This window comes from Annulohypoxylon truncatum (genome assembly GCF_022578515.1).
Source record: "Annulohypoxylon truncatum strain CBS 140777 unplaced genomic scaffold F4807scaffold_4, whole genome shotgun sequence".
Taxonomy (NCBI): domain Eukaryota; kingdom Fungi; phylum Ascomycota; class Sordariomycetes; order Xylariales; family Hypoxylaceae; genus Annulohypoxylon; species Annulohypoxylon truncatum.
Window position 1 is genome coordinate 1,193,795 of NW_025953790.1, and position 23,650 is coordinate 1,217,444.

Consider the following 23,650-nt stretch of genomic DNA (forward strand, 5'->3'; position numbering starts at 1 on the left):
TTGTAAAACAGCTGTGTCTCATTTATATTACAGGTAGGTCAAAATAAGGTGAAAGGGGGCTGACACAGTCCCAGATTAGGGGTCCGCTGAATGCTTAGTCTCCGTTCGAAGACTTGTCCTACCAACATCTCGAACTGCAGGAACCTGATAGTGCACAAGGATCTTCCTTGCTATCGTTGTTTGACCAAATAGGTAGACGTAATTATATTAACGAGAGACTTCGAAATAATGAAAAATGATATATGTACATATATAGCCCATCATGGACCCCCTCAAAACCCATGTGTTTCCAGAGACGAATAAGTTAAAGATCCGAGCAACCCATTTTAACAGAATTTAGACAATCAAACGTCAAATCTAACCCATAACCTTGGACCAGTCCTGGAGAGCATTGGCGTTGGACGCGCCCTTCATAACAGCAGCAATATCAGTGTCGCCCTCGACGTAAATGCCAAATTGGTCGCCGCTGTCCTTGGCAGGGTCGTAGCTGCAGGTCGCCTTGGGCAGGAACTGCCAGTACAGGTTAGGGATACCGACCTTGTTGATGTCGTTGGCCTGGGCGGGGAGCTCGGTCTTGGGGTTGGTGGAAGCGGTGTTGACGCCCCATTCCTCGACGAAGACGAGCTTGCCGCCGGACTCGGAGACCCACTGCTTCGCGCCGTTGGACCACTGGTTCGGGTTGCCGGACTCGCTGCCGCCGTAGCGGTGCACGGCGATGAGGTCGATCTCGGCGCACGACGTGGCCGCCTTGATGAAGTTGCAGTCGTGCGAGATGTCGCCGCCGACGCCGCCCGTCGCGATCTGGATCTTGTTGCCGGCGCCCAGCACGCTGCGGAACTTCTTGGCCCGCCCGCAGAGCCAGCCCTTCTGGTCGTTGTTCTTGCACACCGAGGTGTCCGCCGACATGGGCTCGTTCTGGATGTCGAAGGCCATGATGGCGTCGCTCCAGTCCTTCCACACCTGGCCCGACGTGGCTCCCTTGTAGTTCAGGATGTAGTCGATGCGTTTGTCGTACGCGTCGAAGGCGTCCTGCGAGGTGTAAAAGTTGTCCTTGCCCCATTTACTGTAGTAGATGTCCCTATTTTTCTATTGTCAGTCTCGCAAAGCCCATCTGAAGTAGCAGGTGAGAAATAGCTAAGAGAATCTAGTGTTAGCATGGAAAAGATTACTTACTTCCTATAGTCTCCGATAAGCGAATTTCCATCGTGGGGAGAGATGATAGCCTTGATGCCCTTCTTGGCTAGCTTGCTGACGACCTTGTCGACAGCGTCGAGGGTCTGGTTGTTGTATTTGCCGATCGTGGTCTCTAGCTGCGGAACACTAACGGCGAGCTTGCTGCCCTTCTCACAACTTCCGCTAGACTGCTGATTCACCCACACGCGCACAACCTTTGCTCCATAGTTGGCAAGGTCCGCAATGTACGCGTCCTGACCTTGGTCGGACATTCCAGGGAGGAAGTACAAATTTGAGCCCATGAATGACTTGGATCCTGCTCTCGCTTCATTCTGGCTGACAGGCGTGGCAGATACGCCTAGCGCAAGGGCGCCGAGGATTGCGAGGGTAGATACCTTCATTTTCGTTGAATTTTGCGGTGCTTAGGTTGAAACGAGGAAGGATGGAACTTGAATGAGGCTTGACTGCTTGCTGTAGACGTTGTGAGCAATGTGAGGACCAGAGCAGTATTTATATAAAGTTCTTGGAAGTCGAAGGCTACCGTTTATTACATTGACTCAAACTAGTTCCCGAAGATCGCAGCCCTGCAGACGAATCGAATGAGCAGGTAGACGCCAAACCAGCATTAGTCAATATGTAATTGAAGGTCACGATGAGCGATTCATCTCGCAACATGAAGCTTGATATTTAGTCTCCTTGAGCACGCAAAACTAGTTCATTAGGCTGACGTGTGAACCACAATTTCTTTCGATGTTCTCTGTATCGTCTTGATATACTACCGACCTAGGTCGAATAGGGGGGATCATAGACGTAGCGGGCTGTGACGGGTCTCTTTCGAGCCTGTTTAGCGAATTCCATGATACGTGGGGCAAGAGTAGCAATTTCGCACCATCAAGCTGAATCGGGACATCGAAAGGCATCTCGTTGGACTATTCAGTGGAACACTTTGATCTTTCAGGTTCAGCAATTCTTAATGTGATACGGAAACTACTAAATATAGTTACACGTTGATCAATGGAGCTCCCTATCTTTTTGGCATTGATCCTCTTACCTTTTTCGATGACTGGTATGGATCGTCCGATCTCTCGTCAAGACTTCGAGCAACTATTAAGCGCTACATGTTTCTTCAGTGAATGAAGCCGCAGTAGGTACTAAGAGGCTGTGGCATGATATCTAAGATCGAAAGTTTTTAAATACTACGTCCCTCGTCATTAATTTATGCAGTCGATCCTACGGTGCTTACCAGCTGCTATCATCCAATCGTATCTCAAATATTGCATGCGGCTGTCAGAACTAGGGGTTTGAGGCTTAAGTGCCCTGCTTAAAAGCTCAGCTGGGTCCGCTAAGAGTGCTACGGCGTTGATTTCTGCAGATCATTTGCACCTTAGGAGGTACCTGCAGACCTCGGCGTTCGATATTTCCTTGCGCTACATACCCAATGGCTAAAACCTAAGAGACAGGCGAATAGATAAATATAGAAATGAATCTACCTTACCTTTTACGCTGCCTTTCTATCCAGTTGCATTGAACGTTTATAGTTTCTACACGTAACGAATTACCATATAACTCGTTCGTCAATTTCGCTCTTGAAAGGAAAGGGGTCTTCATTTAGCACATATCTAGCGCATCTGTTAAGCAAGGGAGAGAGAAGGCGGGAATTGTTTACATGCAAGTATACGGATCGAGTTTGATGTTAATTAGCTTGACATATGCCTAGACGTATCGTCCGCCGTCCGCTGGGCACTTACGTTACTAAGTCTCCTCCATTTATCGCCTATACGAACTGCCATGCAGAATCTTCTATTCCTGCGAGAAAAAACAGCGCAATTCTACAAGTGTCTTCAATAGAGCCGATGGATATTAAAAGAGTTTTACTTTCTTTCTAGGTACAATTACTCCAATATTTTCAAGGGAACGACAGGACACATCTGACTTTATGTAGGTAAAGGAAAATAAAGAGCCCACATAATATCCAAGAACGCAAGTTCAATCGGATGACTATCACCAATCAAAACGAGCAGATGGCTTTCGGACTTAGAATAATTATTCTTTAACCGGGAATTATCTAGATTCCGTCTCTACCTAACAGGCAAGCAGGGTTTACTACAACAGTTGCAAATACGTTTTAACGCTTGGAATTTTTTAAAGACTTAAAATTAAATCTACGGTTTCCTTGTATTTAACAATTATAAAAATATAATGATTATTTATTAAATAAACGTAAAATTAATTTTAAACTTTTAAAAAATTTTAAACGTTAAAACGTATTTATAATTATTAAATTATAATATTATTAAAATTATTTAAAAATATATTTTAAATAAATATTTATTAAATTTAAAATTTAAATTTAAAAATTTTTAATATTTAAATAATAAATTAATTAATTATTTTTTAAATAAAATATATAAATTTAAAAGTATTAACTTAATTTAACTTAATTTAATACGATTATTTTAATTTATATATAATAATTTATTAATTAATTTTATTTTAACGTATTAATATAAATATTATTTATTTAATATAATTAAATTACCGTTATTAAATTATTTTATTTTATTAATTTAAATAACATTAATTAATTAAAATTAATATAATAAAATTAAATATATTTAATATATATATTATAATTAAATAAAATATTTTATATTATAAATATAATATTTTATTTATTTATTTATAAATAAAAATAAAATCTTTTATTTATTTATTTAAATAAAATTTATAATAAATAATAAATAATAAAAAATAAATATTTATTAAATATTTTAATATTTTAAAATTTTTATTATAATAATAATAATAATAATAATTTTAAAACTTATAATTATTACGTTAAAATTATTATAAACGTTATTATTAAAATTTATTAAAATAATTATAATAATTATAAAATTTTTATATAATATTATAACGATTACGAAATAATTATAATAAATATAAAATAACTTAAATAATAATAAAATTAATAAAAAATATTTAAAAAAAATTATAATAATTATAAAAATAAAAATAATTTTAATTATTTTAATAATTTTAAGTTTTTATAAATATTACCATTACAATTTTATACCTTTCCATTTAATTTATATAAGTAAATACTTTTAAAAATAATAATAATTATTATAATCCAAACTATTTATAATTTAACAACGTTTAAACCTTTATTACAACCGTTGCAGCTACCCCCCCTTTCCCGGTAAGGTATGAAAGTCAAGTTAATTAATAGTCACAGTGGTATGGACTGTATCGGCGCAAACAATGGCACAGGCTGGGAACCAGAACCGTACCGGTCTATCAAAATTAACGCTTCTTCTTAGTGAAGTAACGTCAGATATAACATGATGAAAATTCGTATAAGTTACCTAGGTAGGTAGGCTCCGTCCGTTGCGTTGACCCAAATCCACGGTTACCTACGCTGGGGTTTTTCAAATTTATATCCCTTTCTATATCCATGTGACGTAGTGAATTTTCAATAGATCATACGTATAAATCTTTTTGAGCAGTAGTAATTGCCATTAATAACATTTATTCCAAACCGGCGACGGAATGTCGGATCCTCTCGCAAGATTCGACCACTTCAGGGGCGGTTTCCATTGCTAGTTAATGATAAGCTTACCTACACCTAGAAGTACTCTAAGTTCTAAAAGACTCGTGCGGGCAGGCCCAATGATTCAATCCCTCGAGTCAGATATCACTAGTTGACTTAAGCAGTAAACTTATTCTAGACATATTTCTATGTAGTTGTGTAGCAAACATATGAAAGCCCCCCAAAGCCCATTACTTTGATCTATTCCTACTTAAACTCCATGCCTCCGGATGTCAAGATTACGGAATCATCAACCTGAGAAGCAGAGATATTACCACGAGTCGTACCACGAGTTATATACGCATGGATGTCTCCTAGATTGCGTTAGACCTGTTTGATATATATTAAACTACCATGATATGCCATGATTACATGGGATGTTACGCTAGAACTGCAGGGAAAACATTGTGGCTTCAACTTGGATCACCAAAGCGTGGTGATAAGTATTGCCTTCGAAAGGACTAGAATTGCGCGGGCTTTAGTTACCTACCCCCTTTAAGGAATAAAATGACCGTTCTTTCACCCTGAAAGTTTTACTTACAGCCATCAATATTTCTATCCTTCCGTCTGGCTGAAAATGCCAATAAGTCAACTTCAGTCCGGTTCACATAGTATGAACATCCCTAGGAAAAATATCAATGCACCGAGGGAACATCGATTCGACTCGAACAATAGTTCAGGTCCAACAAGTAACGAGAGCAACGACCATATCAGCCAATGTTACGTTACGAACTGGCTCGCTCATGCAGGAGAGACGAGATTGGATGGTCGTGATGAAAGGTTAGGCTCAAGAGATATGAGCCCGGCACCTTTAAGACTTCCGTCGAGCAAACCCTCGGATAAAACGAAACCAGTGCCACGACATTTACCAATAAAAGTCTCTTCCGAATATTTATTCCCTTTACCACCAACGGGCATGCCCTGCTCGCATAGCCAGGCCTCAAGGCCTCGATCACCATTCCCACCCCCCTATTCTTCACTAACCCCCGCTACATCCACGTCTTCTTTGAAGGAAACACTTCCAAAGAATAACTACAATACTTTTATCAAACGATCTGTCCATGCTGTCAGGCGTACTCAATCCTCCCCTGACACCCAACTGATTTCGCAATGCAAGCCGCTACCAGATAAACCATTGGCAGATATCAACAAAGGAGAGCACGGGGAAAATAAAACTTGGAAGCAGACCATATTCAGGTTAACACCCACGCCAAATGGAGTTGCTAACCGCCATATACATACTCCTTGTCGAGCTGATCTCAATGCCAACGTGGCACAGCGCCAGGAGCTTCCGCAACAAGCCACAACTTCACCTGGAGAATATTTGCAAGAAGACGCCAAGAATGAACAGAAGAAGCAAGAAGAAAACGACGGTGCGCCATTTGAGCTAAACCGCCAAAGCCTCAAAACTCTTAATTACAATATATAATTACTGTATTAACATTGTACTGATACTGTATTTTTTCGGTATAAACCTTATATTATTAGGGGGCTTAGCGCTATTAGGCCTTATAACTATAAGGGGTTATAATACGTATTTATAGTAATTAATTTTAATTAATTAAATTTATTGCATTTTAATAATCTTATTGTTTTTTTTAAGCACTTATAATTATTTATTTAAATTAAACAAAATAATATAACGTATATTAAAATAAAGCTCTTTAATTGTTAAATTAATTGATATAATTTTATTCTTATATGGCTTGTATAGGTTTAGCTATTGTTCAGTTGTTGCTTAACTATTGCTAAGCTTTCGTTCAGCCCTTATTAAGCCCCATTTCAAATTAAAACTTATTATTCTATACCTTTATTATATTTAATTGAAAGCGTTTTTAAAGCTTTATTTATTGGTATAATCAATTCACTATGTGTCGCGTTTTTTAAGTCGTTATTCTAGTTAAAGTTAATTGTAGAAACGTTTTGAGGCTTTGGCGGTTTAAGTCAAATGGCCCGCCGTCAAACAGAACGAGAATGAATGAGAACCTACATATCAAACCTCAGGACACTACAGACATATGCAGGAGTAAAAGTAGCATGCCTAAGGATAGTTCAGGGTCTAGGGAAGGAAGTTGTGGGGATAAGGAAAGACTCACATCCGAAGAAATGTTATGGCTCCATCGGAATTATAGAGGAGAGGCAACTTTTCTGAAGGCTTGGGGGTTGCACATCACGAGAAATTCCGATCGAGAACGAGGTCTTGAGATCATGCGAGAGCTTATGGCTGCCGAGTCCCCAAAGGGAAAAGAGCAGCAAATAAAGGGACACCTAGAGAAGCAACGGGAACAAAGCGAGAGGTTGAGAATTCCGACACCGAGAGACAGCGAAGGTTTGCAGGCAATCGAGGAGGAAAGAAACATCTACTAATCCTGCCAAAGTCCTCGAAGAGAATCTTTGGTTTACGCACCATATATAATAATCTGTGTTGATATTTAGGAACCGGTCCAGTTCGGAGGGCACTACCTAGGTAATCAAGTTAAAAGGACTTAATGTAATAGACAACTCAATGATTCATATAACCTACCTAGCTAATGGTTTAGTCTAATATAAAAAATCAGTATGAAGACTAAGAGACATGAGCTCAGATAGTACGTGACGGAACATTACAATATTTATAACATTCTTGTGGGCATGACTCGGCCATTTGTTTGAGATATATAAGCCTTATCACCAATTTTAAATGGTGATCCTCATAACACTAGAGTCGTGCAGGAATTCCAATATTAGGAGCACTCTGAGAGCCCGAGTGAGAGCCTTCTGCCTTCTGAAGCGCTTGGTATACAACCTTGGCGATAGCCCAAACCTTTTCCTCTTCGAACTTCCTGGCTACTATCTGCACACCTACCGGTCCCCCATGATAGACTTCGGGGTCATCTAAGACACGATTAACATTATGGCTTGATGTGCAATTAGAAAATTCCCACGGCAGAAACTCCTCATGCGACTTACAGGCTTTCCAATTTTTCTCATCCTTTCTATTCAGGGGCTGGTAGCTGTCATCAAAAGGATCCCGGACTTTGTCAACTTTGGTGACTGGAATCACAGCCACACTGTAATTCAACAAATTGAGCGCTTCGGTATAGTCTGAGCTATGTTAGCATGGATGAATAGGGGTCTCCTGTCATATGCGTCTACACAAACCGATATGATAAAGCTTTCCGGGAATGTTTGCCGCATGGGGTGCAACAGGCATTACGACCGCATCGACGATTTGTCCTAGAGAAAAGTTTAGTGGACAGTGACATTGCAAGTAACTATGTCTCGTTGACTGACCATCGTCTTTTGCGGTAGAATTCCAGTAATCCGCATATTGCGCTTCAAATTCGAGCCCCCGAGCGGCGAGATCTTGGAATTTCAGCACGTCCATTGGCGGTCGAAGCTTCATACCACGGGTATCGAGAGCAGGAATTAAAGGCTCCCCAGATAACTTCAAGTCTTCGTGGACAGATTTGGCCCCGTCCGCCCTTATAATTGAAAGCTGGGCCACGAATGGGTCAGTCATGCGGCGAAAAGGGGCAGATCAGGGATTCGAGGTAAGTATCGCATAGACGAAATGAAGATCCTTACATGAATTTTAGTCGCCGTCTCATGTGAAGGAGGTTCCCAATCGATAACCTAATTGGCACTCTGAGGTGAGTTGGTAATTATCAACGTGCAGATTATCGAACGTACCTTATGACCAGCCTTTTTGATGGCATTCGCGACCATGTGCAGGCCACGTGTAACGGGGGGATGAGGATGCACGACTCCGTCAGACCATAATATCCCAAGCTTCAAAGATCTATGGCCCTGTTTGGCAGTTCCATCAGTATTAACTCTCTGGAGATAGTCGTCAACAACGTCCTGGCGAAAGGGGACGGGAACAACAGCGGGATCCCGAATCCAGGGCTGCGTTGACAAGATAGACTCTAGCAGCAGTCCTATGCCGTCGATAGACGTGCTCAAAAACCCGACCGCTACCGGATAAGCGGTTTGTCCAGCGTTGCTAGTTGCGATATCTCGACATGAGAATCTCTGGGGAGTTGGCTTGATACCGAAGACTCCGTTGTATGCGGCGGGAATTCGCACAGATCCCCCTATATCGGCACCGACGCCTAGCGTGCTGCCTCGAAGGGCTAGTAGCGCACCCTCCCCCCCTGACGAACCTCCACAAGAAAGATTTTGGTTGCTTGGGTTCAAGGTCTCGCCGATTATATGGTTCTGGGTCTCGGTGTAGAAAAGCGTCTGCGGTACGCTTGTTTTGCAATAGAGAACGGCACCCAACGACAGCAGCTCGGCGGTGATTTGACTCTCGACCTGGTGAACGCGGTCCGAATCTTTGATACCTAGATTGCCTCCGATATATCCCACATATCCAGCTGTAGTATCAATTCCTTTCACGTGGAATTGATCCTTCAAGCTCACTGGTAGACCGTGAAGTGGACCAACCGTTGCACCGTGCTTCTTGTAGTGCTCGTCAAGTTGCTTAGCTCGTTCCAATGCTTCGTCAAAGAATATTTCATGCAGGCAATTGCCCTGTACGGATATGATTCAGCATTCAGCTAGAAACACTCATAAGAACAAGAGGCTATAAGTATTTCCGTGGTAGGTAGCATATGGGACACTATCAATTGGGAGACGAGCTTACAATCTGGTGTGCAACCGCCGCAGCTTTACAAAACGCATTGGCTACCTCGAGGCTAGTAAGACTCCCTTGTTTGATGGCATTAACGATAGGCAAGCTATCCATAGACACGATCGATATTTCTCTAGGATCGAGAAATTGTTGAATGAACGGTCCAGTCAGATCACGCTGTACCGAAGCTCTCGCAATGTCCTCTGGGCTCAATCTCCATTGCGGGTAAATCTTGGCGAGCGTACTGGCTCTTTTGGCCGCCGCTTTTGCCTTCCAAGTCTCAGCGTCAAGGCTCATCCTTCCGATGCGCAATATTTCGAGATGTCGGTATTTACCGAAAACCGGGATGCGGAGGTGAAGCAGGCATGCTTCTCTTAAACCCGACGATCGCTGTCTAACGTCTTTCAGCCAGAAGTGTGACCCATTTACCCCTCGTCATGGCGTCTTGATTCTAAACAAATAACAACTTTTCTTTCTCCAACCAACTGGCAAGTCTACTTGTATCTTACCTAAGCAATGGAAACACGCATCTAAAATATCAAAATTTCTAGGGGCTGGTAACAGCAAGACATTGACTTATTATTCAATGCATAGCGCACACTACAAGACACCGCAAATGGAAAGACTTCATTAGCTAGGTCTCTCAGCTCCTTTAAGGTCGGCTTCGAGACATTCCCGACCCGTAGAGACCACTGCCATATTTTTCGGCTTTCACGCGCCAGCACCATTTGGCATCGAGGATTTGCTGAGACTCGTCCTGTCGCCAAGGGTCATTACGAATACTCAGTTGCGTACGTTAGTTGCGTTGGTACTTCGGCAAGGCCGGCCCACCTAATTCCAGCGGAATGGAAAACACGGAGCCGCGCGCCTACGAGTTTGTCAATACCGCTCGGTATCTGACTGCTTGTGCTAGCGACGGCTTTTCCGCAATAATATGGCATTTCCAACTTTATCCTCCATAATTAGGTGTAGGGACGATTACGGCCTTTGCGAGTAAATGCATCACTTGAACGATGTCCAGCAGGCCTAGGAAAAGATACCTAAACATGCTCATGTTGCTCAGTGGCTAGGGCTTCTGACAACGACCATACTCCTTGAGGGCATGTTCTGCTTCGTCTTGTCGTGATGGGCCATCATAGCCCCACCATCCACGGTCCAGGTTGCCTGCCCACCGCTGCGGAAAGCCACAGAACATGGTTGATTATCCCCCGACTGGCAGGCCGGCTGCGTTTGACTCTCCAGCATTTTGGGCTGCTGCAGTGGCGTCCATGCCAGTAGAGTCCTTAGCGCCTCCCTAGTACAACTATCTACGCCCCAGGAAGTATGGTAGAGCTTGTCGTTGAATCTAAGACCCGAGTCGATGGGATAGGGTGGGGTGGGGACGGGCCGTGTATCATAGGTAAGCACCAAGTAGTACCTAGGTAGACATGCTCGAAGATTGAGAGACATAGACAGCTACGTTTCCATGTTGTGAGCGAGCGACACCCACGGAGAGGAAAAGAGAATGCCAACGTGATCAAACACCTTTTTTCTACAGTCCTATTCGAGTTTGCGAACCTTGGCCGGAGCCTTCATAATCTGCGGCCTGAAAAGGTTGATTTGGCGCGCCCCCTTGGGATTAAGTTAGTAAGCCTCAAGATCTTTATCATAAATGTATAACTGCATTATTGTTGTACTAACAATCAAACAAAATATATCGTGTTATCCCCGCCCGTGGACGTCCAAGACTTCACTTCCCGGGAAATGTCCGATTCAAGACGTATTTAGGACATAACAATTAAACAGCCAGCCTAGATCAAAAGCTTACCACCTGTGCCGTGGTTCATCGCAATTCCAAATACCTACGTACCCATCTAGATACATGGAAACCGGATAGGCTAGGATCGAGGGTAGCTAGTAAATGGCACCAAAGCAAGTTGCGGTATACAAGTGACGATTATTAGTGATAGGCCTTTGCAGAAGCAATCTCTTCAAAGTCGACTCAACGGAAACGTGGATCATGGCCATAGGTCATAATCGACTCATTCCATTCCTCGGACTTGGCCATATGAAGAAACTACATGCCGTTGAGAATGTTAAAGGTAGAATAGTGACTCATTACCTGCGCGAATGACCTGACGTCGATCTCAGGGATATCTTGAACGGAGAGGGGTAAGGGATGGTTAAGGGTCTAGACTGAGCCTCATTGGTAGAGTTCGTATTTCTGTCAAGCAGGCTCTGCCCTTTTCCAATTCAACCTATGAACCATTGGTCAATCGCACGTGGGAGTACAGAACCGAGGGGAAATATGAAGATCAACCCGGGGGAAAGCTTTGCTATAATTTAATTCATATGTCAAGGTAGTTACTTGCCTTCCAGTATTGTCGGCTCATCTACACAGGCGGATAAGTCATAATGATAGACATGGCACCACATGACGTTGCACATTTAGCATCAAGCCGTCTAGATACTTGTCATGTGCTCGTCTCTGACTTGAGGTTAAGGGGAATGGGTTCAGGGGCAAAAACGGAGATCTTCAGAAGTGTAGGTCCTTATCTCAAATAAGTCTAAAAAGATCTTACGACGCTTCATAATTGGAAGATGATTGCGCACATAAAGTTATCAGACGACCCACTCTATGATGCGAAATAAGGCCTCCTAAGGTTGCCTAGTTGTCTGCCTTGAATGACAATACCACACAATACTTCCTCCGGGGATCAATGGATTATGGATTGTGACATTATACATACGAAGTATGCGTTGTCAATCGCCGATTCTACATCCCTCTTTGATATCCCACGATCTCACCGCCATTGTGTATGTCGTGATACTCTGAATGCTATATGCATAGGGGGCTAAGTGTTAAAGCCGCGACTTGACAGCTCGTTCGAGTAACTTCCCCTTGTGCTTATTCGGAGGTGGCGATGGTTGGAAGAGATCGGAGCTGCGGATTGCGCTAAATGGCTTGCAGTGAACAGTGCAGGGCCCCCCATCCAGTGACGAAAGTCTTCAGTGTCTGTAGTGAATTACAATGTTGGGGGCCAAACTTAGCAGGGAAATTATTGCACTTTCCTAGGCCAGTCTGGATTGAAGTGGCGTCTGCAGCTGGGGATCGTGTTGACACAATGCTTGAGTTGCGCCGTGTTCATTCGTTATTTTGGCTGCACGATGTAGTCCTCTCATAATGTTATAATCCGATTATCCTATGAATGGTTACTTACGTAGGCATTTAAAGAACCGTCAACGGTGATGGTGAAGTCGGACTCGGCCCGTCAATGTCTCATCTAATAGCAAATCTAGCCGACAGACCGATGCGGGCATTTGCGGAGACCATACGAAACAGGAAAGTATCTTAGCTGCTCAGGTTGGTCGACCACGATGCGACCAATGCCGCCTATGCATACACAGCCACGCTCAGCCTCATCAATTAAACAATTACTAGCAAGGTCTTTCGACCTTTAAGCTTCAAGCTGCGTCTGAGTGGTCGGAGAAGGAAGTCTGCCTAGTGTAGGGCTGAATCTTGGAACTCATAATTTTCTACTGTTCATGGATTCAGTGTGGGTTTAACCCATGCGCCTTCGTGGTCCCGTCATGACGAAATTGTCGGGAAAGAAATAAGTGAATCGAATCTTGCACTTTCAGCTATGGCCGGTGGCCTCTCGGATGTGATTTATGGCCACGAATCCTTTGCCGATTCCTCTTGCTTTTTTGGATTATTCATGTTACGGATAGGCGTGAGGGCCCGTAGGTCGTGTGGCCGTTGGCTGTGGCACAGATGCCGTCAGCACTTTTAAATTCTAACCACGAAAGGTGCCACTCTTGTGGCCTCTAAAAGAATAGTTGTATTCGGGGTTTCATATCTCTAACGCGGAATTGCTGACGCAGCGCAAATCTAATGATAGTGACACGAGTGATCTGGCGTGCCATCCAATGCTCGCTATTTTGCTCCCAGCTCTTTGTGCAGCTACATAAGCAAATCCGAAGAGCCGAGACTGCTTCACACAACAGCTAATATGCATACTTCTCTACCTACACGTGTATGATGCACGTATAAACCATTGTAGTATTATTTTTCGGTGAGTTGAGATCGATGATAATCTATTGAATGCGTACGTATGATGGTCGTGCGCATCAGCATCGGCATCGGCATCATGTACATATTAATAGATTGAGGGTGCGGTAAATATCGCAAATGTCCGGAAGCGAGGATTGGGCATCGACAAGCGATACGGAGATGAAAATCCTTCATCATGCAACCGAGGTCTTGGAGCTGAGCTGAGCTGTAGAGTTCCCTTTCCCTTTGTCACCCTACCTTTGATGGTAGTTGTGTACCTGAAATTTACACTCCCCAACGATTTGCCATTTGCCAATTGCCAGCTTCTTTTCCACGCTAGTAGATAAAATGCCATTACTTCCCGTTGCCTCAAGGCTGCCTGGAGTTTGTTACTCATTGGATCCATGGATGCGAAGACCTACAGCTCTAGTACAGAATATCTAACCTACAGTAGAATAGATCAGACCAGGCACACGTGATGAGAGCGCCTTGATCGGATTGTCATGGATAGAAGAGAGGGGTTGTTCTGGTCTGAAATACCTACCAGGTTACTGTTTTTACACTTCTCATCGTAGGCTTCCTTCTCGTTGATATGGACAGTTATCGTGTTTCCCATAGCTGCCTGGTAGTGTAACTCATTCCTTGCGCGAACGCACGTGCTGATGGAAACGGCAATGTTCTAGATCTCTTGCAAACTAGGCTCGCCGTGTGACATTGCTCTTTTCATCACCTCATTGTACCATACCTACTGTGGCAGATCGGTACAAGGACCCATGCCGCCATCATGGATATCTCTATCCACTACATTTTCTCGCCACGATCCGACAAGCTACCCTTGGTCTTGGGGCCTTGCATCAGCGTGCGGGAAGGCTATGTTTCCTCCACATCGTCACACCAAATCACACGTCGAAGGCGATGAGTTGCCGCAACTGATCTGAGCAGCGGGATGCATCATAGCGGGTGCAAACCTCTGCAAGTCATACTGTTCGCATTGGTAGCTATCCACCAACCAACCTTCCTAACCCTCCCATTATCGCATTGCATTACATTACGTGGAATGAACAGGTAGCAGGTAAGACAGCACTGGGCTTTCTAAGGGTCTGTACAGCTTTTGGACTATATGTCCCAATGTTCTTTTCCAGTACCTCCTTACCTCCTGTTAGAATCACTCCCCCACCTCCGTCTCATTTCGCGCCAGGTCCTTCGGGTTTTCCTGCTTCGCGGTTCTATTTGCTTGACTTATCTGTTGGTACTAGATTTTGGCGTACCGGCGACAATTTCTTAGCTCTTCAACCTTATGGAAAGGAGAAGCGCTAAGATATCGCGCATCGCCGGCCAGCTGGGTTGCCTCTGCCCACGTTGCCGTTTCGAGTCTATCATGATGAAGTCGAGCAAGTGGCTGAGACGAGCAATCCAAAGCTATGGTTCCCTCATAGGGGTGTGAGGCTATCCGTCTAGATACCTACCTACCTATGTACTAAATAGTATGCACACACACTCAGCCAAATGTCAACCAAGTACCCTCCCATAAGGACGTACATGGGTGCATTCACCTACACCCCAGTACGGTCACCCGTCTTCTTAGCCAAACTCCGCCTCCAGGCTGTGAGCATTATTGGCTCCGTTGGGAAACAGACCATTCCTTTCTGGTTGTTCTACCGACGGGAGAAATGATTCATCGGCCCTGGTACGCAGGCACCCAGGACACCCTGGACACCAAGGACGAACATGGATACTAAAGGGAGGGCCGCCTGCGAACCCCTGTCAGAATTCTTATTACACCACAAGAGGAAAAAACCTACAAAAAGTCCTTGACAGGTTACCTTTCGATACTCCGTACTTAAGGCACCGACCTTGCATCCCATCCACCATTCCTCTTGGTCTCACCTCTACATATCCTCACCACCAAACTCACCTCGTCTTTTACCCCGAATCATCTTCCGGAATTTACATATGCTTTACTAGGCAACAGTTACCTCGCGAAGCATACAAATCACTCGACTTCCCACCTCACCCCCAACAACTATTACTCAGATGTCCTCATGTCTCTAGAGCCAGAAGCTGAACTCACAATACATTCTATCGTCTGTGACACTGCCGACTGACCACGCCGCCCTGGACAATACCCCAAGGATTATCGTGAACAACACTATTCGTAACCATAGACACTTGCGTGAACCATCTTCAACCGAAATTCTTCTGGCACAAGCCACCGCGCCGCCCGGATCGCATTCTACCAGCAGTCCCTGGAGGCACCGGCCCAGACCTCAAATTATACAACCCAACCCGCCGCGCACTAGCCGCACAGCTACCTTACAATCCGACACGATGTGCAACAAGAACATCTTCACCTACGTTTACCCTGACGGACACAAGGGAGAGCACATCAAGCATGAACTGTGCGACCATTCGCGACAAGGCATGCCGTGCAAACTTACGAAGACCTTCCAGCACCCGACCGAATACGTCCGTCCCGGTCAATTGAGCCCGCCGGCATCGACCTACAACCAGTTCCCGCCGACGCCGCCGCTCTCATCTCACTCCGCGTCTGCTTCTGACTCGGAACACTCTTCCAAGGAGCGCTCGGGCGTCTACATCAATGGCGAGAAAGTTATCGACCTTAATAGGCGCCAGTCGCGTCGCGACAAGGGCGACCGCACTGTCTACGTTGAGGGCTCATCGCATTCGCGCACCCCGCCCCGCCGGTACAGCGTCTCGCGCAGCAGCCCCTCCTCCAGCCCGCGCGAAGAGGCTACTTACCTGCGCGAATCCCGCCGGCGCGAGAGAAGCCCGGAATCGCGCGATCGCTCTACTTCGTCGCACTACCGGGGACCAATCATCGAAGTCAAGGTAGTCAACGAGAAGCAGCGCGAACGCGATCACAGCACCCACCGTCGACACGGATCTTCCACCAAATCCAGCTCTCAGTCTGGCGACGACGAGGAGCGCCGCCGACGCCGCCGCGACAGCCACGTCCGATTTGAGGACGACCAGAAGGGCGAGGAGAAGAAGAAGAAGATCCAGTCAGCGATCGAGCGCCAAAATGCGGACATCGCCAACCGCCCCGCCGTCCCGGCCTCCCAGGCGCCTTCCAACGCCCGCTACCGTCGAGGCTCAGTAGCCATCGACCGAAATGAGACGTCGCTAATCACCGCTATGGATCAACTTAACCTCGAGCGCGAGAAGCGCCGGCGGGAGAAGCGAGAGGCAGAGCTGCGCGCGCGCGAGGAAGAGGAGGCGCAAAAGCAGCGACTGAAGAATCGCCTGGCTCCCACGCGTCCCACTACTATTCCTCAAAGCCAAACACGCCCGAGACCGAAGCTACTCTACGAGGACCCATACTACGGGGAATGATTACGAACAAGTACACCGAAGAACAAACCATTACAAAAAAAAAAGGGTCAAAATTTTGCATGTATAGGATATAACAGCGGCGTTGGATTAATGATACCTATCTGGGCACTACGATTATTACGTGGTTTGATGTATTTTCCTTGTTTATAGACGGACGGCATGCCCATTTTCATGTATTATTGATAAGCCTGTATGTATTGATGTCCCCAGTACCGAACTGGCACACGCCTTGGTCTGAGGGATTTTGGGGGATCGCAAATGCGCAATATCAAGAAAACAATATTGGGAAAGAGAAAAAATTTTTGTCTTATCATGTTTCCCGGTCAATATTCGTTTCAACACCCCGGCCAAAATACGATGTACTTGACATGTTTGTGTATGTAGTCACTTGTAGATAGAAACATTATTAGAAATATTACACTCGGGTACACACCATAAGATCCATGGAAATTATCCAATAGATTGTTAACAATGCATAAGATTCACCTAGTCGACATAAAAGTGTTATTGTCGTTTCTTGTGCGACAAACAAATCGATCCATTGGCATTGACGATTTACCAATGACTGACCCGTTGACTCACTGCCCCTTAGCCAGGTACCCAGGTACCCAAGTATCCCTCCAGGGGAAAAAAAAGATCAAACAAGACGAAGAAAAAGAAAAAGACGAAAAAAGACAGCCCCGCCAAAACGCGGTCAAATCGCGGGGCACGTCCCCCCCTTTTCCCCTATCCAGACCTAATCCCAGTCTTCTTTCGACCCAACTCCAATTACATTTATTGCTCACACACCGATTGCTGCCTGATTGGCCCCTCCTTGTCTTTCTCTTTCCATACCTTTTTCCATTTTTCTTCCCATCGTGCCCATCCGGACCACTCACGTTCAACCTACATAGCAAAGTACACTTACTCGTCTTCAACGATCTGTTACTTACCACTTTCTCTCTAACATCACTTTATAGTATTGTTCCAAGGTTTGTAAGCCAAGGAGCATGGCATTCAGCGATCGGTACCCGTCCGTTCCGTAGATCTCTCCTCAACGTTCGACCAGGTTCGCGATATAAGCATACCTAGTATTATTAACACCCCTTCGCTTTCTGCCTTTATTCATCTCCGTGCTCTCCGTGCCAGCACGCTCCCCATCAATTTGTCACTCAATTTGAAATTCACCCGTCCCTTACTATGTATAAAGATGCAATACGCGTCCTCGTCGTCTATTGGCCCGTCCGTCGCCTCCCTACATTGGACTAGATTAGGCAGATCTAGGACTCTTGCAGGCGGGAGACTAGTAATTAAATCTTGTTTCGTACTACGGACTCATACTTCGTGCATGAGAAAGCGTGGGGCTTTACATGTCTCTACCACGCTTCGGTGGATTCGGTGGATACAAGTACGAACCGATCGTGCGCGAGCTGCCCTACCCGGTCAAGTGGCTACAGCTAGAGCAAGTAGGCAGCCTGGGAAGGCAGACAGAACACATGATAATCACTGCGTCGCATTCCGCTTGTCGATCCGGTCGCTCTGGTTGGTGTATGTCTTCCTCAGGTCTAGACCAGTGCTGTCATATATTGTAGGACTAACTTTAGACTACGTTCATCAATATCGTCAACGTTTCAACGTTCTCGGGCAGCACGCGGTGGCAAAGAGATCAGTAGAATGATCTTCCAGTTCTTTCCTGTCGGATTGGTTACCTATGAAGTATTTGGGTAGCCATCACATCTCGGTTCAGAGGACCCTTCTTACTTTTCATGTATGCATCTACCCACGTTCCAGGCAAACATTCGGTTCCATCTATTCAGTCATATGTAGTCGGCCGTCCTGTCTTTTGTATCATATATGTACTATCACAATGGCCCGCGGCATTCCAGCCGGTTGGCTGCATGTCTCATCCCACTAGCTTTGACAACCTCAGGAATTCGATAAGAATGATGCCATGGGGATTATCGATATCATGATTGCCGTCCACACTCACCTACGGACAGAATGCGCTACCGTCGCCTTTGCATAGCACTATCCCACCTAGCACACCCAAGACACCCAACCCACGCGAGAGAAGAAGGAGGACTCGATAGGTCCCGTGGCTTGATATTCCACTCACACTCTCACACAGGCCCTTCGCAGAGTGGGGATGGAGTGGCTCATAACTCGGCGTGGGAGCGAATCGACCGTCCACCCTGCCGGTCTCGGCTCGGCATCCGGGCTGTGACGCATGGCTCCATGCAGCACACCTAGGGTATACAATCCTTGCGCTTCCCGCCCACATTCGCGGGCAGAGGCAGCGGAAAATCTGGGCCACGCGATCAGACGAGCACCCGGTCCCCCATGCGGGGATGTGTGGAGACGCTAGACATGAGCTTTTTCGCGAGCTTTTTTTCCTCTGCGACACCATAATATGTAATAAGAGAGAGAGAGAGAGAGTGTGTGTGTGGTTTGCCCTAAGACATGCAGACCCGGCCGAGTCACGCCGTACCTTCTCGCACCCCATGTTACCTACCACACCGAAGATCTGTCAATCTGCCGCTGTGCTAGCTGCTATTGGCCACCCTGGTGAGAGAAGTGGAATGGCATAGAAATCGAAGCTGATGAAATGCGTTTATAGTGTCACGCCATCCGAAACGTTCGATTAGGCAGCCCGGTCTACCTCATCGGCTGTTAAGTCGACGGCGAGGACGATTGTTTCGCACGATGTCATTAAGCATACTCTTGTTTCTGTGAAACAGTGCTGGGGTTGAAAGGGGCTGGTCCTATTGGTTCTTTATCATTCTAGTAAGTTCATGACTATCGCAAAAGTTTTTTTGGTCTTGTGGTCGAAATATTTCCACGGGAGTCGTTCAAAGTCTTCGGACGTACTGGGGTAGTCATCAAGCTACCTAGGTAAGTATACTTCTATGTCTAACAAGACACCTCTTAAGGACTTTCACCTAACCTTCTTAATAAACACGCCCTTTACATGGTACCTACTTAAGTACCACAACTTATAATGTTGGTCTAGACACCCATCTTTTGGTATAAGTGGAGAAAATGCTTCCTTCTTCTGCATGTAATTGCATGTAGTGGTAGTAGTATCATGAGATTTCTCTATAGACGTCAGTGACTTTCAATGTTACACCGATGCCTACCAAGGTATGCTAGGCCGTTGCAGCATCACCACCTTATCTAACAGTTTCGACAGATCAAGCATACAGACTGTATCGGCAAACCAAATCTATTACTAGGAGACATGGGTCTATTTTCACCTTCGTTCGGTAACCAATCATCCCCCTTGCCTCTCGCACATTTTACCCCTCGACGCCAAGCCTAAAATGTAAAGTTGGTGAAATTGACAAGGTAAACTCAGCCGCAGGTAGAGCGATGAGTCTTTTTCAGCTGCTCCGGGATGATTTACTCAGGGATAAGAATACGTGCTAGCTGGAGGATACGATTTCGGAGGGTAGTCAACTTCTCACCGTCAAGGTTCATACCTACTAAGAAGTGTGTGGATGGTATTAACTAGGCCGCGAGTAGGAAGCCTGCTTGCTTTCGGGAAACTAGCATCATTTCTCCGAACTTCTAAATCGTCCGCAACTTGCTATAGGCTGTCCTAGTCTGAAGACTAAATTCGTGGCCATATTCACAACTTCATATGATGACCCCCGGCCGCGCTCTGGGGGCGTCCACGAAGCCATGTTGACTCCATGGTATGATGCTAAGTACACTACAATGACTACTTAGGTGCCTAATCGATGTCTTAGGAATTACGAGGGTTTTGTTGTCGATGAGTTTACCTTTGCGATAACTGGTTGGTGGTCTGGGTGGAAGCCCACCGAGCTCGGCGATACGTAGCCCCCCGGGTCTGAAGCCAGTGGACATTCACCTCGAAAGGGTCAAAGTTGTTCCAGACATTCGGAAGTTGTGCGTGGACGCTCTAGAAGCGATTGAAGTCACATAGGATCACCTATTAGTTCGCCGATGGACATCCGCAGCCATGCTAGAAGTCCGGAGACCGGTCTATGCTCGGCGATATATCCTTCGGAATAAGACGACTCCTACACATGGAGTAGATACTCCCTTATCAGCATATTCTTAACCATCAGAGCGGAATATCATTCATGGTCGGCAAGGATGCTGGAGAAAATATTCCACGAGCAGAAAGTAGATGGCTTTCGCCAATTGAGAGCTATACAGCACGGAACCTTATCGCAACATGGGATGAACTTACTGCGTCTTCGGGACTGGCTTGATCAGGGACGAGGGATCTCAACATCGTCTAGCTGCGGAAGAGATACTTCATCAAGGATCGGGTGAGACTGTCCCGACTTGAAAGGATTTCTAAAAGGCCACCAAGACGGCATGAGTACACTTGGAGGGGATAACATTGTGGATAATCTACAGGCCAAGTCGGTATCGAGCGCCCATCTAGTCGCGGACTTCCCTCGACGGACCTGTCAAGTATCTCTACTATATTATGGAAAGTTGATGTTCGGATCACTCGGGATCCAACAACTTCTGCTGAAGAGGACCCGTGGGAAAGCATTGCGTGTAAAACCGGACGTCCAGGTAGGGTAAACTCTGCGATAATTCTACGAGTGGTGTATACCTAACTAATAAGTATCTTCATAGGAAACGATACAAGAGACTGGATCTCATGTACTAAGAAAAGATTGATCGACATGGCATATCCCGGTGGGAATCGATCTAGAAGAAGACCATGGCATACATTCTAGAGCGCTACATTTTGACGTGCCGGACGAGTTGGTCCCTTATCTAGGTAAGAGGTAGGTATGTTGGGAGTTGTTACCTGATCCTTCGAAAGCCCCAATCCTGCGAAGGAACTAAAGTTCAAACGTGATGAAAAAGGAAACCTCGAAAATCCTATTGTCTTGTGATGAAGGTATTTCAAGGATTTTCCAACAATTGGTGTTGACCGCGGCGTCGTTAGGAGTCCAGAGCTCAAGTGCTACCCTTTCCAATCCGTCTTAGAAGCTGTTCGCACCAGTTTCGGAGTATTTATTGCAGCGGCGAAGGGAAGCTAGGTCAACTCTAGCCGGACCGGGATGAGAGAAGGAACCGAAGCTATGGGTCGAGGCAAGGCACGAAGCTAACATTAGATAAAATCCTGCATGTTTCAAGCAACAAACCTTGGGGGCGGATCGCGAAGGATGATCTTTGGTGTGGATTGCGATAGCCTAACCACTTAAGCCACGCCATTCAACCCAACTCGTAGGATTCACATAATTACTCGGTGCACAACCCCATGAAAAACTCGGTGATACATAATACCATTGAATTTCTTCAATTGAAGTTGGAGGGTCGAAGCAACCCGAGGGAATGTACCTTTTCTTAATCGTAAGTATTAACGAAGTCCATCAACACTAAATGGTACAATGAAGAAGCCTTTAGTCTCAAAAAATGAATTGCACCCATTTCTTATTCCTCGGAGGCCCTCCAGATAAGTTTCTTTCCGCTCATCCCTTTCCAAAATGAATCTAACGCCTTGGTAGCTCTCTAGCAGATTGCGCCCTTCAACTGCACGGAAGCGATCCGGTGTTACATAGCCGTCTGCTATGAGTGAGGGAATGATCTCTAGCTTAACTTTTAATGGGTTCATTTTTCTGGATTAGTTCATGTCAATTACTGCAAGTCTGAGAGGGATTGTGAAAGGGGCTACGAGCGTACCCTTCAGTAGAAGTGTGTCCGGACCCCACGCACGCTCACGCCTCCAGCCCACGGGGCACTAGTATTAGCATCCATCGAGTATTCAGGTGCTTCTTCCTCAGTCGCATGCATGAAGATGACGGGCAACATTATCGCGATTGTCGCGCCGCTCTGGGCGACCTTGAAAAGTGCATCGACTGAACCGGCCTGCGAGCCAACACAATCAACGATGAGCGGGAAGGCTGACGCATCCCCCTCTTGATAGGTCTTCAAAAAGTCATCAACGACCGACGGGCTCCTATAGTCGAAGACTTCCTCGGCGCCCTTCGACTACAAATAGTCGTGATGTCGTCGCGACGTCGTCGCGATTACGTGACGATATCCGTAGAGTTTCAAGACTGCTATGGTGAGTTGTCCTACGGAAGACGAGGCGCCCCAGATCAAAACCTTGCCTTTGGCCCGAGGCGGTACGTAGCCTTCGGGTTTTGGCCATGGGGTGGGTAGTCCTAGATCGGCTGAGATTGTATTGAATGCGGTGACAAGATTCTCGAGAAGCGTGACGACCTGCTCTAGCGAGAAACCATCTAGAATCTACCAGGTTATTAGCCGTCATGTAATGCTCAGTAATATGGCCCCCTTTTCCACGGGGAATTAGTCTCTATCTTCCCAAAGACCTATTCGGGAGCTGTCGCGTATTCCCTGATGGGACTTTCACTTTGGCTGTTGATGCGCATGGCCGAATACTCTGTCGCCAAAACTGAAGTGCTTTACGTCGGGTCCGACTTCAACGACAATACCGGCAGAGGTCGACCCAGTTCTATGGGGAGGTTCAACTAGAAGACCGCCATCTGCTTGGTGAAGGTCAAGAGGAGTAGGCGCCGTCCATTTCACATGGATCAATATCTCGTCGTATTCTTGTGAGATAGTTGGGGTGTTGATGGATCTCATAAGGGGCACGGGGCACAACTATTACAAGCGCATCGCGTGTTCGTGTTGCCACGGTGAATAAATATTTCTTACTACTTACCTAATGGTTATGAAAAAGAAGAAAATACCCTATTCTTATTTCCAATTGATCGTGGAGCTTTTTCCTTATATGGCAATCAATTATATTGGCGAAAACCTCTTCGCATTTATTGGCACGGGGTGGATGATAGATACTCACGTTGACAAATCGATATGAAATTGTAAGCTAATCCACCAAGGTCTCATGGATGACGAGATTTGACTTGGTTCAAACATGTTATAGTAG

The 23,650-nt window shown here is 45.6% G+C and overlaps 5 protein-coding genes across 5 annotated transcripts; 2 read left to right on the forward strand and 3 right to left on the reverse strand.

The window, feature by feature from the left end:
• Positions 1-191: 191 nt before the first annotated feature.
• Positions 192-2,246, reverse strand: F4807DRAFT_411603 (glycoside hydrolase family 5 protein). The gene is made up of 5 exons (XM_047996718.1): positions 2,225-2,246; positions 2,063-2,160; positions 1,725-2,004; positions 1,174-1,644; positions 192-1,078 (listed from the first exon to the last, which is right to left on the reverse strand). Exons 4-5 carry the CDS (start codon positions 1,572-1,574, stop codon positions 358-360), a joined length of 1,122 nt encoding a protein of 373 aa, XP_047858079.1. The 5' UTR covers positions 1,575-1,644; positions 1,725-2,004; positions 2,063-2,160; positions 2,225-2,246; the 3' UTR covers positions 192-357.
• Positions 2,247-7,463: 5,217 nt separating this feature from the next.
• Positions 7,464-9,677, reverse strand: F4807DRAFT_450043 (amidase; the record flags this gene model as incomplete). Its single annotated transcript, XM_048000081.1, has 7 exons — positions 7,464-7,639; positions 7,715-7,849; positions 7,907-7,981; positions 8,039-8,243; positions 8,333-8,380; positions 8,438-9,280; positions 9,393-9,677. 7 exons carry the CDS (start codon positions 9,675-9,677, stop codon positions 7,464-7,466), a joined length of 1,767 nt encoding a protein of 588 aa, XP_047858080.1.
• Positions 9,678-15,414: 5,737 nt separating this feature from the next.
• Positions 15,415-16,867, forward strand: F4807DRAFT_270565 (uncharacterized protein). Its single transcript, XM_047994565.1, has one exon. The coding sequence runs from the start codon at positions 15,742-15,744 to the stop codon at positions 16,765-16,767; it is 1,026 nt and encodes a 341-aa protein (XP_047858081.1). The 5' UTR covers positions 15,415-15,741; the 3' UTR covers positions 16,768-16,867.
• Positions 16,868-17,242: 375 nt separating this feature from the next.
• On the forward strand, positions 17,243-17,977 carry F4807DRAFT_270370 (uncharacterized protein). The gene has a single exon (XM_047994564.1). The coding sequence runs from the start codon at positions 17,329-17,331 to the stop codon at positions 17,836-17,838; it is 510 nt and encodes a 169-aa protein (XP_047858082.1). The 5' UTR covers positions 17,243-17,328; the 3' UTR covers positions 17,839-17,977.
• A 4,193-nt stretch (positions 17,978-22,170) lies between these two features.
• On the reverse strand, positions 22,171-23,346 carry F4807DRAFT_450044 (GroES-like protein; the record flags this gene model as incomplete). Its single annotated transcript, XM_048000082.1, has 5 exons — positions 22,171-22,244; positions 22,276-22,330; positions 22,453-22,728; positions 22,771-22,989; positions 23,143-23,346. The coding sequence occupies 5 exons, from the start codon at positions 23,344-23,346 to the stop codon at positions 22,171-22,173; spliced, it is 828 nt and encodes a 275-aa protein (XP_047858083.1).
• Positions 23,347-23,650: the final 304 nt, after the last annotated feature.